This window comes from Camelina sativa, chromosome 16, assembly GCF_030686135.1.
Source record: "Camelina sativa cultivar CO46 ecotype springtype chromosome 16, ASM3068613v1".
NCBI classification, from domain to species: Eukaryota; Viridiplantae; Streptophyta; class Magnoliopsida; order Brassicales; family Brassicaceae; genus Camelina; species Camelina sativa.
Window position 1 is genome coordinate 8,368,964 of NC_141895.1, and position 16,602 is coordinate 8,385,565.

The 16,602-nt window shown below is 38.4% G+C and overlaps 3 protein-coding genes across 4 annotated transcripts; 2 read left to right on the top strand and 1 right to left on the bottom strand.

The window, feature by feature from the left end:
* Positions 1-384: 384 nt before the first annotated feature.
* Positions 385-5,486, top strand: LOC104750211 (mechanosensitive ion channel protein 3, chloroplastic). 2 transcript variants are annotated; one of them, XM_087490530.1, is made up of 14 exons: positions 385-755; positions 981-1,088; positions 1,199-1,252; positions 1,632-1,789; positions 1,992-2,115; positions 2,220-2,320; positions 2,399-2,512; positions 2,752-2,812; positions 3,256-3,405; positions 3,490-3,600; positions 3,747-3,914; positions 4,011-4,124; positions 4,216-4,272; positions 4,618-5,486. In XM_087490530.1, the coding sequence occupies exons 2-14, from the start codon at positions 1,008-1,010 to the stop codon at positions 5,311-5,313; spliced, it is 1,989 nt and encodes a 662-aa protein (XP_087346656.1). In that variant the 5' UTR covers positions 385-755; positions 981-1,007; the 3' UTR covers positions 5,314-5,486. The 2 variants fall into 2 exon arrangements, with proteins under 2 accessions (XP_087346656.1, XP_087346657.1); XM_087490531.1 differs by having other exon boundaries at positions 2,223-2,320.
* Positions 5,487-5,554: 68 nt separating this feature from the next.
* On the bottom strand, positions 5,555-16,511 carry LOC104753508 (receptor-like protein 9b). The gene is made up of 4 exons (XM_087490529.1): positions 16,157-16,511; positions 15,888-16,046; positions 8,181-8,255; positions 5,555-7,805 (listed from the first exon to the last, which is right to left on the bottom strand). Exons 1-4 carry the CDS (start codon positions 16,503-16,505, stop codon positions 5,665-5,667), a joined length of 2,724 nt encoding a protein of 907 aa, XP_087346655.1. The 5' UTR covers positions 16,506-16,511; the 3' UTR covers positions 5,555-5,664.
* Positions 9,346-10,783, top strand: LOC104749997 (uncharacterized). Its single transcript, XM_087490532.1, has one exon. The coding sequence runs from the start codon at positions 9,346-9,348 to the stop codon at positions 10,768-10,770; it is 1,425 nt and encodes a 474-aa protein (XP_087346658.1). The 3' UTR covers positions 10,771-10,783.
* Positions 16,512-16,602: the final 91 nt, after the last annotated feature.

Sequence of the window (16,602 nt, forward strand, 5' to 3'; positions counted from 1 at the left end):
TTCTTACTCTTCAATTTTTAGGAAATGATTTATTAGTTGGGCCTATGGGCTTTTGTTTTGTTTAACTTGTTTTTTGGGCTAGTTTAGTTTGGTTTTAATGTTGTACTTGGTTTGTATTTTGTAAGGTTGGCCTGTTTACTTGGCATTATACCCTCAAAAAAACACTTGTGACAAAAAAAAAATGAAAAATTTAATTTTAAACTATAATATTGTTATAAAAACAGTAGAAATAATATGCTAAATTTGTAATTACAACTTATTTTTGTGCTAGTGAAAATTGGTCAACCAAAATCTTATAATTGGGTTTGGGCTTAAATTGGTCGGTGGAAGAATAAACGACGGTCCATTTACAATACATCACGTGGAAAGTAATTTATTTCGGATAAGGGAGTGAAAAGCTTCCGTTTGGTGAAAAAACGTAAATTTGCGGGACCACGCAAACCCATCATTTCGTCTCGTCTAATCCCAAAAACAAACTCTCGGGAGGTGAGGTGTGATCGTTTCTCTTTGATGAGTCAGTCGTCTGCCACGATACGAAGAAAGCGTAGTTTAGAAAAAAGATAACACGTCAAAGCTCCTCCTCCTCCTCCTCGCCGCGCACGTTAGCTCTAGGCATGTCTTCTTCTTGATGTTGGTTATTCTCGTAGCAACTAGAAGAAGCTAACTTCTCTCTCTCATCTTATCCGGATCGCTTCTTGCTTCTCGTCGTTCGCTTCCGATCACTCTGGGTTTCTCAATTCCCTACGTATTATTAGGTACCTTCCGCGAAATCTTGTAATTTGTGGCTAAAACTACTAGGATCCTGAGGAATCAAGTGTGATTCGGACTTGATTTAGTCAAGGACCGGCTTCAATTAGTGAGAATTTCGGATAATTCGATGAAATTGAAATCGTCCTCTCTGTTGCAGTGTGGAAGTTAGAATTGTTTTATAAAGTGAATTGTTTTTGGTAGTTTGAAGCTAATTCTTTTATTTTGTGCAGGATCATTGATTTCGTACACTTGGGGGGATGATGATGCGTACTGTCTCTCTACCATTGTCTCATGATCTCAATGTTCATAAGATCCATGAAGCTTCTGGATACCATAATGTATGTTGTTTTTGTGTTTGTGCTGTTGGTCAATTTCCTGCGTTTTGATTACTTGGTGTGTCTAATTTCTCTTTCTTTCTTTTTTTTTTTTTTTTTTTTTTTTCGTGCAGAGTAAAACTCGTGTGTCTCTGACTCGGACTTGTCTTCTTTCATCATGTGCCACGGTATCATCTGTGCTCCTAGCATAGTTCAATGGTTTAGTTTCTTGCTCTGTGTATCTGTTGGTGCTTCTATTGGCTTTTCTTGAAGCAATGTTGTTGGTTTAACTTATGGAGCTTTTTTTTTTTTTTTTTTTTGGTTTGCGATTCTTATATTTATGCTTCTGGGTTTGTTTTTGGTGTATTTAAGTTTTGTGTGTTTGTGTGTCTAATAGTTATATATAGCTCTCAATTAGAATAGATTATATTTATAATGTGATGGTTGTTAGCCATGTGTTTGCTAATTATCATAGATTCATGTTTTTAGTAATGTTATAGATTTTTAAATTAGTATAACTAACCTTCACGTGGGCTTCTATTAATCTGTCCTTTCCTGCTGTCTTAGAGACAAGACGTTTGGAGTCTTCAGCTTCTGGAGACCTTGAGTGGTTCAACAGTACCTGTATCATCTAGGTGTAATGCATTCGTTTGTCGGTCAGCTCTCTTTCCCGGGAATGGAAATGAAGGCCCTATTCTTAAATCAACTGCTGTAATATTCACAAGGTTATATACTTGAACCTTAATTCCCTTAGTACTACTAAATGAGTTGGGTACTTGGGTGTCGTAAATTGACGAAGTATGCAAACACATTACATGCTTATAACTGAGACCCAAAAGCGACCAGTAGTAGGATATCATTCCACGTTTGGTCTGTCTATCAAACACATATACAGGTTTTCCCTGAAATGTTAGTTATTGATAACAGGGCATACGATGTTTTACGAGGAAATCCGCATTTGATGAAACTGATTCCAGCAGTTGGGATTCTCGCATTTGCTACATGGGGTCTTAGACCCCTTCTGCGCCTTGCCAGAACTACCATGTTCGAGGTGAGATACTGAGACAGTCATTCTTTATTATTCATTCCTACACTTTCTGTTCCTGGAATACCTGCTATAGTTTATTTTGCATGGATGTGCAACTTCAATCTCAGAAGGGGAATGACGCAAATTCACATAAGAACAGCACGCAATACATTGTTGTGTCATATCTCCAGCCTTTGCTACTTTGGAGTGGAGCAATCCTTTTATGCAGGTCAATAAAACTATTTTTCTTAACTGGTTAAATATTTTATGTTTTTACTAAAACCAAGATGGAACTTGTTATCCCCAGAACATTAGACCCAATAGTATTGCCTTCAAGTGCCAGCCAGGCTGTTAAGCAACGCCTTCTTAGCTTTGCTCGGTCCATGTCAACGGTCTTGGCATTTGCCTGCTGCTTATCAAGGTGAGCAAGAGTTTCTGTATACTGTTACTATACAACACTGCTGTGTTGAGCTTGACTGTTAAAGTACTTGCTTAAGAATACAAGTCTTCAAAAGACCTAAATGACCTTTCTGCAAGTTCAGCATTTAGGTTCTTTCAATCATTTCTGCTATCAGTTTCCTACATCCGTGTATGTCTGTCATACTTTATTGAGTTCCAAATGTTTGTTCAATTCCAAATGACGGAATGTCCTTTCTGCAGCTTACTTCAGCAGGCGCAGAAATTTTTTATGGAGACAAATAATCCTGCTGATAGCAGAAATGTACGTCTTCGTATCCTTATAACATATTTGGTCACTTTAGTTTCTATTGATGGCTTTGGGTCTTCCTAATATACAACATGAAGTGGTAACACAATACCTGCAGCTACCTATGTGTTATGTTGCTTCAGCTATATGGCTGAATTGTGTTTAGTCACTACCTCTTAGGAGAAGTTATCTTTTGTATTATGTCTAGTTCTTCTAGTAACTAAGGTGATACAATATATCTGAACTGTACTTCAGATAGTGATTCTCTTGTATTCTTTTTGTGAATAAGCAATTTGCATTCACTTATTTTAGTTGTTCTGAAGGAATAAACTACTTCGACATAGATGAATAAAACTCAGTTGGCTGATGCACAAGTTTTATATAAGATTAGATGCTGATATCTTTTATGACTCTCCAACTAAGGGGGTTTACGCGGAAATATGTGTATTGTTACGCAGATGGGTTTTAGCTTTGCTGGAAAGGCTGTTTATACTGCTGCGTGGGTTGCTGCTGCTTCATTGTTTATGGAACTGTTGGGTTTCTCTACCCAAAAGTGGCTAACGGCTGGGGGTCTGGGGACAGTACTGCTCACTCTTGCTGGTCGTGAGGTACAGTCCTCTCTTTTTGGAAAACTTTGGCATACTAAATTTTTTTTTACGATGAGACAACAATACCTTTTGTGGATGATGCAGATACTTACAAACTTTCTATCAAGCATTATGATTCATGCGACACGGCCCTTTGTTCTGAATGAGTGGATCCAGACTAAGATAGGAGGCTATGAAGTTTCTGGTACAGTGGAGGTCTGTTAATTTGTCAATTATGTTTGTTACCACTGGCTGCATTAGATTGATTTTTTAATTGTTTTCACGTCACTGGCTTCAAATAGTAGTAGTTCCTTTATGAGATATGATTTTTCTTCTAAAGATTGACTTCGCTTCTTATTCAGCACGTTGGTTGGTGGTCACCTACAGTTATCAGAGGTGATGACCGTGAAGCAGTTCATATTCCAAACCACCAGTTCAGTGTAAATATTGTGAGGAATCTTACTCAAAAGACGCATTGGCGCATCAAAACACATCTTGCCATCAGTCATCTTGATGTCAGCAAAATTAATGTGAGTTTTACACATGCTTTCATCCCTGGACTTTTATTTAAAGTCTGCTGGCTTGTTCAATGTGACAAGTTATTGTATAATTTTCCAACATTACAGAATATTGTGGCTGATATGCGCAAGGTGTTGTCTAAAAATCCTCAAATCGAGCAGCAAAAGATACACAGAAGAGTCTTTTTGGACAATATAGATCCAGAGAACCAAGCCCTGAGGGTAAGAAGATGCCTTCCATCAAGATTTAAGATGTCTGTTTCACGGTAACATCCCGTTTGAGATGTAATATCTGTATCTGATTTTTTTGCAGATCCTAATATCCTGTTTTGTAAAGACTTCACGTTTTGAAGAATACCTGTGTGTTAAGGTATGTTAAAGTTAACTCAATACACATCTTTCATCCTGGAGTGTGTCTCTTTGTCTGCTAATTCAAATTGTGTGTATGTCACCAACGTGTTCATACCACACATGACATGCAACACTAAATTAGTATGATCAGTTTGACATGTTTATTTTTTCATCACTTTCGCAAGTCACCGTTTTGTGTACTTTTGTGCATCTCCGAGCATTTGTGCCCGAGTCACATGTGCTTATGTTTCTGAATGTGTTTGTCCGCATATCATATGGAAATGTATGTATCATTATGGAATCTTATGATGAACCTTATAAAATGTCATGAGGGCATGTCATAGACATTTGTATTTTTGAACAGGAAGCAGTGCTCCTGGATCTTCTTACAGTAATAAGGCATCACGGGGCACGTCTAGCAACTCCCATTCGAACAGTACAGAGGATGCGTAATGAGACTGAGGTGGACAGTGCAGGATTTTCAGACATCATTTTCAACCAAGCAGCGATGAACCGTCGACTCATGCTGATTGAGCCATCCTATAAAATCAACAGCGATGACAACACAAAGTCTTCCTCACCCAACTCAATGCCGAAGAGTGAAGAGAAGGACCTACAAGAAGAACGATTGGAAACCAAGGCTGAAACAGAAAATAACGGCAAAAAAGAGAAACAGAAAGTGGCTCTTGGTTTCAACTCCAGTACAGACACTAAGGGTTCACCAACCTCAACATCCGACCAGCTGGTAGCACAAAAGTCAGAAGAAAAGAAGAAACAGAGCGTGGGAGATTCAAATAAAGCAGAGAAGGATGAAGTTTCTGATGGCGAAGGTGCAACAGAGCAGACATTGAAATCAAAAGCAAAACAAGGGACTGAAAAGAGCAGTGGAGATTCGAAAGCTCGAGATGGTGGTGGATCAGGTACCAGTTCTTCGCTAGAGGAGAACATTGTTCTTGGTGTTGCGTTGGATGGCTCAAAACGTACACTCCCGATTGATGAAGAACATAAGGCATCTGGTGCGTTAATGGATTCTGAAGAACTCGGTATTGGATTGGAATAAGCGAAAGGAGAAGAGGTATAAAGAAATTTGGATGCATCTGTAGAAAGTAACAAACAGATATGGAGGAATGAGCGCAACTCTGTTAATTTTTTTTCAAGTGTAAGGGTTTGCGCCATTTCACCTCTGTAAATAATTCCTAGCGATTCAAGAACTCAAAAATTAGTTTGTTTCAAGTGACTAGTTTGAAGGTTTTTCGTGTTTAGAAAATTCATAAGGATCAAATTTGACTATTTAAATCTAATGGGAACACCTCCTATTTTAATGATAAAACCAAATGAACTCTTGAACTTTCGTAGATCTTACAAACTGAAAACAACATGACATTTAGTTTAGATGCCAATGAAAATACACTTAAACACATTTGAAAAAATTGAGAAAAGTATCAACAAAGCGAAACCATGCTTGGCGCCAAGGTGAATTAAAGCAAAAAAAGACAATAAATGTGATCCATGTTACACCCAAGGTGGCAGCAAGGCTCCAGTAGAAAATTTCCATATCGATTATTGCTTCCTCATCCTCACTTTGAGAATCAGATTCAAGGAACCCGATAGTGTAGTTGTCATCATCACAGTTTCTGTTTATGACTAATCCACAGAGAAGAGGATTACCAATGTAGTTGGTTTCATCCAAAGTAGAGAATTTGCCTTGAGTTGGAATGGAGTTTGACAAGCTGTTGTACGACACATTGAACACAACCATATAGTCTAACTTGCTTAGATCTTGAGGTATCGGTCCGCGTAACGCATTAAACGAAAGATCAATGCTCTCTATATCGGCAAGATTGGAGAAGCTTTCAGGTATTAAACCTGACAAGGAATTGTGAGAAAGATTCAAAGCACGTAGTCTCCGAAGATCCCCTAGCTCTGTAGGAAGTTCACCACTAAGTTCATTATTGGACAAATCTAGTCCAAGCATGAAGTTGAAACTTCTTTCTGTGTAGGAGTCATACCTACTCTTTGATGCAAACTCAATCATGAACTCCAAATCACTACTGTATTCTGGATCAAACTCAGTTGGTAAAACCAAGGACCCAAAATACGATCCACGCTCATTAACTAACCCGCCGGTTGCTATTGCATAACCATACTTGTAAAAGCCGCTTCTTCCAAATGATATATTGTTGAGACAAGAAGGTATAGAACCACTCAAATTGTTATTAGCCAGATCCAAAATCTTGATACTACTCAAACGACAAATATCCTTAGGAATATGACCTGTTAGTTTGTTACCCCTCAATAAAAGATATTGGATGAATACAGTGTTGACAAAGCGCGGTATGGTCCCAGATAAATTGTTGTTTCGCAGATCGAGTACCATGATATTTTCCAACAATGTATCAGGAATCAGCCCACTGAACTCATTGTCATTAAGAAACAACATACCCACAGGATCACAACTAAAATGTGGTGGCAAGTTTCCTGAAAACTTGTTACCAGAGAGCTCCAAAAGGGAATTTTTTGATATGTTAAAGAGATTGCTTGGTATTGTACCTTCCAAAAGATTATTTGAAACCGAAAGATACGTGAACCGAAACCAACCCAACCAACTTGGAATGACACCTCGTAGGTCATTATTCGATACGTCAAGCGCGGTTAAATCATTTGAATGAAGCAATCCATCTGCAATCTCAGTAAATAGATTGTTATTCGCAATCAACAAGGCCAACGCACTAAGATTTGTTTCTTTTGGAAACATTTGGCCACTGAATGAGTTGTAGGAAAGCTTAAAAATATATAAAGAATCACAACCAATGAGAAAGTTCATTGGTAGACTGCCAGAGAAATTATTATGAGATATGTCCAAGAAAATGATCATTTTCATCTCACCGACCGAAGATGGCAAATTTCCTTGAAACCCGTTGTTGGAAAAATTCAAATGACTTGTATTAGGAAGCACCTTTCCAATATTCTTAGGAAGCCGTTGATCAAAGTTATTGTTTGATACATCCAAAATCTGCAAACTGTGATTAAGTAGTCTTATTGGCAACTGAAACATGGTGAAAGAGTTGTCCTGCAAAAGCAAAACTCGGAGTTTTGGATATTGCTCCAAAAACCAAGAGGGAAATGCTCCGGTCAACTTGTTGTTGGAGAGATTAATTACACGCAGATCCTTCTGGTGTCTAAGAAAGCTTGGAACTATTTCCAAGTTACAGTTCTGTAACTGTATGACACTCAACTGAAACCTCGGATGCCAGGAGATTTCTGTTTTTACCTGCAGCAAACTAGACCTTGATGATAGTTTGAACACCTTGAGCTTCGAGAAATTGGCTACTAACTCGAAAGAGAAGAAACCCTCAAAATCATTATCTAAGAGAGATAGGTACTCGATAGATTCAAGATTTCTTATAAGAGATGGAACCGTCCCATGGAATTGGTTTGAAGATATATCAAGAACTTGGAGTTTGGTCAAGCTGCCAAAACACTTAGGAAATGGACCTGTAAATTTGTTTTGACTCAGATCAAGCTCCAGTAAATTTTTCAATTGACAAAGTCCTGTAACAATCACATAAGTAAATGAATATGATAAGAAGATGAGATCATTGACGTTCTTCAAATTTATGTCCATAACGGTTTGATACAGTCGCACACAACTCATATTAGAAGAAATATAACTTGAAAATTAATACTATGCATGTTTGTTTTCAAGATTCTATGCATGTTAAATTTATTTGATTTCATGCTACTGTTTATATTCTTGGGTCAGTTTCATAATTGGTTAACACTATATTTAGGTAATAGTAAATGATATTTTTTACATAGAAAAATGAAAAGTTTTTTCTGTATTGTTTCTTAATGTTTGTTTTTCACTACAACATCATGGGATATATTATGAAACAAAGTGAATGGCTTAATTTCATATGAATATACCTTTATTTTCTAATGATCCAGAAAATTCGTTATCGCTCAAGTCCAAGCTTTGAAGTTTATGAAAATACCCCAAATCTGTAAAGATATTTACAAAAACAGAATATAATAAGTGTCCAAGTGTGTTTATAATAAAAACCCATGTTAGTGCTTTGACTATAATAAGTGTACAAGATGGTCAGGACTGATCAGTTGTGCTTTGACTTTTTACTTATTTTCAGTTGCTAATCATTGACATTGAGAGAGTTCGTATTAGTCATTCCTTGTAGTTGTATCTATGAGCTTACTGCTCTAAATTTCTCATATTCTATGTATTACTTTTGTATAAAATCGTCAGTAAAGCCGAAAATAATCTATGAAGAAAAAGTTTTTTGTATGTTACCTGGCACCGGGCCAATAAGTAATAAGTGAGTAATATATGATAGTGAAATATATGGTTGTGAGATAATTTAATAAATGGAGGGTTGTAAAATAAAGTAGAGAGTTGAATAAATGGAGGGTTGTAAAATAAAGCTTAAGGAATATTCTATGTAATATTCCCTAAGATTTGTACTATAAAAACCAAGGCTTGGTGAAGAGTTTCATACAAGCTTAAGTGAGTGAGTTTGAGTAAGAGTCTTAAGAGTTCTTGTAACCTTTTGAGTGTTTCAATAATAAAGTTTATCCCCTTGTATAAAGATCTTTCTTATATACTTATATAATCTTTTTCCAAATACTTCCTAAACACTTAGCATTGATCCTAAAAACCTCCTAAGTGGTTGTACCACTATGTGTGTGTAATTTTGGTATCAGAGCCATGGCAGTCTAAACTCTAGCTCTTCTCTTCCAAAAAGGTAATACGCCATAACGTTGTCTTCTACCATGCTAGTATGAAAGTATGCTCTGTGGTTGCCATATTAATGGATCCTCCACATCAGAAATCTAACTATGCTAAGAAAAAATGGTATGGAGAAAAATTTCTATGAGGTTGTAATGCTCGAAGTACCTTGAGGCTTTTAATGTTGCAATAGTTTTGCCTCGGTTTGCGTAGCTAAGCACCTCTTGATTGATTTCTCTATATTCGTAGTAGGTAAAATAAAACAGGGAGACAACTTATGGACTGTTATTACTTCAATGGTTAGAAGAGAGTTATAGTATTCTGTCTTGGTTTCTGGTTCTATCCTATATTATGGAAAGTTCATCTTCTTTGTCTAAAACCCCTTCTTTTCATCGATCAACTTCTAAAAAGATTGATTACTTATATGAAGTAGAGTATGCGAGTGATGATAGCAAAGTTCCTATTACCCAACTCCCATTACTTAATCCTTACAAAGCTTTCACCAAACCAAATTCCACTTTTCCAAAAGTCATTCGCCAGGTGTTTGTCCCTAACAAACATAATGCAAAGGAGCTTGTTCTAGCCTCTCCGTTGGAACAACACCTTATCCCGGCGACAGAAACAGAACAGATGATTCCCCTCAGAATCAATGAAGGCATGATACATCATTGGCGAACTCAAGGATATACTCATCTTCACTATGGAGCAATACGTTTGGCGCTAACACTCCATGGCAGAAAAGGCTTACCAGTTGTAGCACGGGTAGCTCTCCTTGACACCCGATACAAGGAATACCAGCATGCTTGTATTGCAACTATCCAGACAACACTAAACGCTGGCACTGTTTTCGTCACCCTCTTCCCAAATTTCAACGTGGCATTGGAAGACCCTCAAATATATCAGAACATGCAAATCCAGCTGCAAATCACAGGCGCTCCACAGATTGGAAACACATATGCGGCAACACTTCACCATCAAATGGCGTACAAAGTCCAAAATCATGCAATGGACTTAAGTCTCCCAAGAGACACTGAAGATGCACTACTCATACAATTGGAGTCACAGCATAGCCCGTCGTGCATCCATATTCCTAGACAGATTCCTAGAGATGAGCTTGTCAAGTTACTTCCAGAATCATGGGTTACCAATTACGAAAAACTCCATGACCGGAGTACCCCAATACAATCGGTGGACTCTTCTATTCATAGGAGAAAAGATGGAGCTGTAGAGATTGCCTTCAAGCAACAAGAAGAAAAGTCAAGACCAACGGCTTTCTGCACAGAAATCAATACAATTACTCCTTTTGAAGACACTCAAACGTTGGAGATCAATCCACGTTTAGATGGTGTTCCGATCTCATCCTTTGATTCGTTGGGAGATCCTATTTACTCTTTCCAAGATGATACAGGCCACAAATTCTTTGATGTTTGCGATTGCCAACACTGTCAGATGAATAGTTCTGATGATGATGACACCCCAAGGCGTAGGAGAAAAAAGAAAACTACACAACAAATTCTCAAAGAACGATTTGAGTCTGGAGATCCACAAGTTGGCCTTCTCGGAGAACCAAGTGGCAAGAATTTTGAATACTATGTATTGTATTCAGGTGGCTCAACTCCCACAACACCTGAAAAAGAAGAGGTACAACTAAGTTACATGTTCGGACCCCCATCCCAGCAGGATTCACCATTTCCATCCAAGGAGTTTGAAGAAAGCAATATAAAGCACTCATGGAAATCCGGAATCCAAATGTTAAGAATCCAGATGGTTCAGTAAAGCAGATCAGTGCCGCAGAAGCAACGTTAAACTGGCAGTCGGAGAACGCCGTAACCCAAAACCATCTATTAAGCCAGATTGACAAAAAAGTAACCATCATGGACCTTTCCATTAAAGAACTCACCAAAAAGATAATCTCTCTCCACCAAGAACTTCTCCACCTTGCAACTACTGTCTCCATGAACTCTCCCCTCATGTTCCAAAAAGAGTCCGAGCTAAAGTCTCTTAAAGCTCAATTACACTCCTTACAAAACCAACCCAAAACTCAACCACCAACTCCATATGACCTTTTTACACCATATCCCATCAACACACCACCTTACACAGCCCAAACACAACCTTTATCTTTTTCCCAAGACCCAAGTATTTTTGGAGCATCCTCCTTCTTACCAACAAAAGTTCTCTATGAACAACAGTCTACCAAAAAGAAAAAGCCAACAGAAAAAAGACCAGGGAAGGAAGCCATACTTGAACCACCCAAACCGCTTACCGAGACATCAAAATCTCAAGACCAACCCGAAGCCAGCAAAATGCAATTCATGGTGGAGCACGCTAATCCAATCACTGTTTTTCTCGAGAAGGTCGCAAAACAAGAAAAAAGACTTTCTCAAGGAAGTATGATGAATAAGGTACCAACAACATTAAAAGATGAGAATGATGAGGCCATGATCCCACATTTTATGATGGCTTCACCTGCTGTGGTTGAAGAAGACATAGAGAGTGAAGGTGGAAACGTATATGAAGAAACCCAAGAACTGGACAAGATCAGACAGAAGGAAACCCGCGGTTTAGTACAGAACCACATAAGGGTTTCTCTTTTGATGATGTTCCCCCTTCAAAATGGCGTGACAAAGTATATGAGATGCATGCATGGCTAACAGAACAACAACTTAACCCAGGAGCCACTTTACCTACATCGATTGATAAACTGGTGGCTAAATTCCAAGGACGTCTCAGGCAATGGTGGATAAGCCTAGGTCAATATCGACAATTACAAATCCGACAATCTCCAACAATCGATGCTTTGGTGGGACACATTCATAATGAATTTCTCGGCACATGGGATCACTATACTATCCAAGCAAGAGATGAATATCTTAGCATGAGATGTTGTTCCTTCAAGAGGAAGGATCTTGAAAGACATTATGAGCGGATGTCAAAGAGATTCTATGCCCTAAATGGAATAGATGATGTCAACCTCAAACAGGCGTACCTGAATTCACTTCCAGAACCACTTGGAAATGAAACGTCAAGGGTATTGTCTCTCAAGAATATGCCTCTCAATCAAGCTTCACTCGGAGAAATATATCAAATTTCTCTGGCAGCCCTTGAAAAGCTATGCAACCACCAGAAGTTTTTCAAACAGCTTCAGGAACAAGGAAAACTTCTAGGAAAAGCATGTGATCGGCCGGAACTCAGTATCAAATGCAGAGAAAAGAAATGTCATTGTTCTACAAGTCATGGAAAAGAAAAAAGCTATAGAAGCAAGTGGCAGAAGAAATATCCAAAGTTATCTTCTAGAAAGAAATGGAAATTCTTCAGGAAGAAAACTCAAAGAGGTTTCAAAAAATCAGACAGATGTTACATCTGCAAGAAGAAGGGACATTATGCGAAGCAGTGTCCTAACAAGAAGAAGAGAGACAACCTCCTTGGCTACTTGGCACAAGTTGAAGATATTGACGATTCAGATATTGAATCCATCTTTTCCCTTGATGATGAACCAACTGATGATACAGTTCTTGCAATGGGTATGGAATTAGAAGATGAATCTTCAGAAGAGGATACTGGAGATGAAAGCGATAGAGACAACCAGTTCATGTTGTTTGACCTCTACACATTTGATTTCTGCAAAGTAGAGCAATCACATCAAGAAGAATTGATGTATTTAACCCAACCATCTCCAAATGCCAAGATCTACATCTTCCCAAACAAGTATGATAAACCAATACCGGTCATTGCCTATTTTGACACTGGAGCTGCTTCATCCATCATCAAACCAGACCTCCTCCCAGCTTCACATTGGAATTCATGTTCAGTCGCTTTCAAAGCAGCCAACGGCCAGATATTTCATATCTCTCTTATCAGCAAGCCAATATACATCCAACTTTTCCCCGGATACATGATTAAATCCAAAGTATTTGGTTCTGAACTCCCTGGAAAGGACTTAATACTTGGATTTGATATCCTCCATAGTCTTCGGAGAGTTTCGTGGCACCCAAAAGGTCTCAAGCACAAAAATCAGCTGCTACCTTGGACAACGGTGTCTCATCTATACCCTATGGAGATGCTTAATCCCATAAAAGAAGAAATAGCAAAAACATCTTGCGCCACCTCTCATTTGGAGTTTCTCACAAAGTGCTTATCTCCTTTATGGAAGAATCCAGATTTTTTCATATCCTTACCTTTCAAGAAGAATGAAGATATCAACCCAACTAAAGCAAGTCACCCAGGAATGAACCCAGATCACTACAATCTTGCACTTGAAGAGATTGACCAACTCCAGAAGGAAGACCTCATTGAGAAGACCACTTCACCTTGGGCATGCGAAGCATTCTACGTCAACAAACGGGCTGAACAGGTGCGAGGAAAACTCAGATTAGTCATCAACTATCAACCACTCAACCATTTCCTTGCCGACGACAAGTTTCCTTTGCCAAAGAGAAAAGTGTTATTCCAAAAACTCCCGCAAGCACAAATCTTCTCCAAGTTTGACTTAAAAGCAGGATTTTGGCAGCTTGGAATCAAACCAGAAGACAGACCAAAGACGGGATTCTGTGTACGAGATCGCCATTACCACTGGAAAGTCATGCCCTTTGGACTTAAGGTAGCTCCTTCACTGTTCCAAAAAGCTATGATCAAGATATTCGAGCCTATCCTCCCAAATGCACTGGTGTATATCGACGATATTCTGCTATTCTCCTCAAACATAGATTCCCACACTTCGTTACTGGCAAAATTTCACGATATCATACAGTAATACGGTATTATGTTATCAGAGAAGAAGATGGTGATTGGAGAAACGGAGATTGATTTTTTGGGAATGCACATATCCAAGGGAGAATACTACCTCCAACCTCACATTGCCACCCAGCTCAATGAGTTTCCAGATGAAAGATTATCTTTCAAGCAAGTCCAACAGTTTTTGGGGATTGTTAACTATATGGCGGATTTCATTCATGGTCTTGCAAAACATAGATCGATTCTCTCTGCTCAACTCAAGAAAGATGCCCCTCCTTGGAGCCAGAAATGCACAGAAGCAGTGAAAGAATTGAAGAAAATTTCCACAACCTTACCAGCTCTAAAAATCCCATCAAAGGGAAGAAGAATTCTGCAGACGGACGCAAGTGATTGCTATTGGGGAGCAGTACTCTTAGAAGAAGACGAAAAAGGGAAAAGACATATTTGTGGCTACAAAAGTGGAGTCTTCAAAGATAGTGAAAAACACTATCATTCTACTTACAAGGAGATACTCGCTGTCAAAAGAGGAATAGAAAAATTTGAGTTTCATTTGGTGGGCCAACATTTCCTCATCGAAATGGACATGTCCTCCTTTCCAAAAATGATTCAGTTCAAGCAGAAGATGTTACCACAAGCTCAGTTACTCAGGTGGGCAAGTTGGTTTTCCCAGTGGAAATTCGATGTTAAACACATCAAAGGAAAAGACAACTTCCTCCCAGATTTTCTTTCAAGAACTCAGCGTCAAATCTCGTCAATAGTACCCATGATATACACCCTCAGTCCAGGCAATCCAACAGAAGATAATCTGCGGAAAATGATTGCCGATATGCCGCATGGAATAAGGGAATCGTTACTCGACAATGTATTGATCTACAGAGGGATTGAGACACTGCATGGTTTTCTAAAGCTCTATATACACCGATATGGTCTTGATCAGGGTCCACTTCTTGGCCTCCCTTACCACCCGGCCTATCCCTTCCTTACCACCATTCATATGAACCCTGCTCATTATAGCCGGTTTCCTATAGAAGCATACCTCCGACTCTGGTACATGGCAGATCTTTACACTATTGCGGTCCTCATCCATAAAAGTCACCTGCTCCAGTACTTGGCGAAATGCATATTGACCAGACGGAAGGCGCATTACAAATTATTATACAAATGGCTCACATTATTCCACGATGTTACCTGGTGGCAAGAACATGTTCGTGCACAGCCTGAGTTGGATATACTTGTCACGTTCAGGTTACTACATTCCAAGAAGAACAAGACGGAGAAATCATTATCCTAAAGAAATATGATGCGAACGTTGAGACAAGCTACAATAATGATGCTTTTGCCTCGGGGAATTTCCATCAACGTGCAAAGCAAATTGCATTATTGAATGGATTTAATGAATCTGAAGTTGACCCTAATCTTCTTTGTCCTCACACAGCTCACTGGCACAACAGACACGTCTACCCGCTAGGATTCGCTGAAGAAATACGACAAGTGCTTGCAGGCTTCCATGATCAATACACGTGGCCACAATCAATCCAGATCATCCAGTCTACAGAGTTGAAGGGAAAAAGTACAAGATAAAACGATACATTCCAAGCCAAAAGATCTACGTCACAGAAGTCGCCTTAGACAGTGAAGAAGACGACAACAAATAAGATAGACGTCGCCTCTCTTTTGGAGACAGGGGGAATAAGTAATAAGTGAGTAATATATGATAGTGAAATATATGGTTGTGAGATAGTTGAATAAATGGAGGGTTGTAAAATAAAGTAGAGAGTTGAATAAATGGAGGGTTGTAAAATAAAGCTTAAGGAATATTCTATGTAATATTCCCTAAGATTTGTACTATAAAAACCAAGGCTTGGTGAAGAGTTTCATAGAAGCTTAAGTGAATGAGTTTGAGTAAGAGTCTTAAGAATTCTTGTAACCTTTTGAGCGTTTCAATAATAAAGTTTATCCTCTTGTATAAAGATCTTTCTTATATACTTATATAATATTTTTCAATGAACTCGTTCATGCTTAGATCCAGTAGTTCTAGGTTTCTCAAGTGTTGTAGTTCTGTACAATATAGGTAGAGGCATAGAGCCATGAACAAAAAATAAAGAAATTGAAATGTTGTCTAGAAACTAACAAATCAATCTATATTGCTAGTTACGTACCTTTCAATATCAGAGAACTCCCTTTGAAATAGTTTCCATGTAGAATCAAAATTTTGAGCGATGAAGCGGTAGTTATAAAGGGTAAGACACTGTTGTTGATGCCGTTTTCACTAAGATCTAGAATCTCAAGATTTTTCAATTTCCCAAGGCTTTGATAACCTACAAATCGAAAAAACCCAATGATGTTAGACTTGACCTATGGCTTCATTATGTAATATAGATCAAATTTAGACGAGAAAAAAATTGATAAAATGGAACCATGGACATACCATAGATATCATCGAACCAGCTTTTACACCAGAGATTACTTAGATTTAGAGTCTGTAATTCTCCAAAAGGATGGAACAATGAAAGATTTAAAGAAAGAACACCATTGTAAGTATGATTCAAGAAAAGACCGATCACACGCCCGCTGGTAAGATCACACTTGACTCTTTCCCATCTGCAACAGTCGCTGTTCGTGTCATTAGGCCAATCATATGGAAACTGAGAGTTGACATAAGCATTGAGCTCCAGCAATCCTTTCCTTTCACTTTCGATGCAACTTCTATATCCATACACCTGCATTGATACTATCATCATCATTATCACCATGACACACGCTGAAAAGAACATCATCGTTGATGGTTTGACATTACAGCTCTTCTCAAGTCTTATATTATATTTATCTCAAGTTGGCAAAGAATATTAATAACATGATACTACGTATAATAAG

What these genes read in the sequence shown, in the direction of transcription:
- LOC104750211 (XM_087490530.1), top strand. Translation starts at nt 1,008, where the DNA reads ATGATGATGCGTACTGTCTCTCTACCATTGTCTCATGATCTCAATGTT. An exon ending in TTCTTTCATCATGTGCCACG is followed by an intron (nt 1,253 to 1,631) that starts GTATCATCTGTG and finishes CTGCTGTCTTAG; the next exon opens with AGACAAGACGTTTGGAGTCT. An exon ending in TTTGCCTGCTGCTTATCAAG is followed by an intron (nt 2,513 to 2,751) that starts GTGAGCAAGAGT and finishes TCCTTTCTGCAG; the next exon opens with CTTACTTCAGCAGGCGCAGA.
- LOC104749997 (XM_087490532.1), top strand. Translation starts at nt 9,346, where the DNA reads ATGGAAAGTTCATCTTCTTTGTCTAAAACCCCTTCTTTTCATCGATCA.
- LOC104753508 (XM_087490529.1), bottom strand. Translation starts at nt 16,505, where the DNA reads ATGATGTTCTTTTCAGCGTGTGTCATGGTGATAATGATGATGATAGTA. An exon ending in GAGTTCTCTGATATTGAAAG is followed by an intron (nt 8,256 to 15,887) that starts GTACGTAACTAG and finishes ATATCTTTACAG; the next exon opens with ATTTGGGGTATTTTCATAAA. An exon ending in TGGATCATTAGAAAATAAAG is followed by an intron (nt 7,806 to 8,180) that starts GTATATTCATAT and finishes TGATTGTTACAG; the next exon opens with GACTTTGTCAATTGAAAAAT.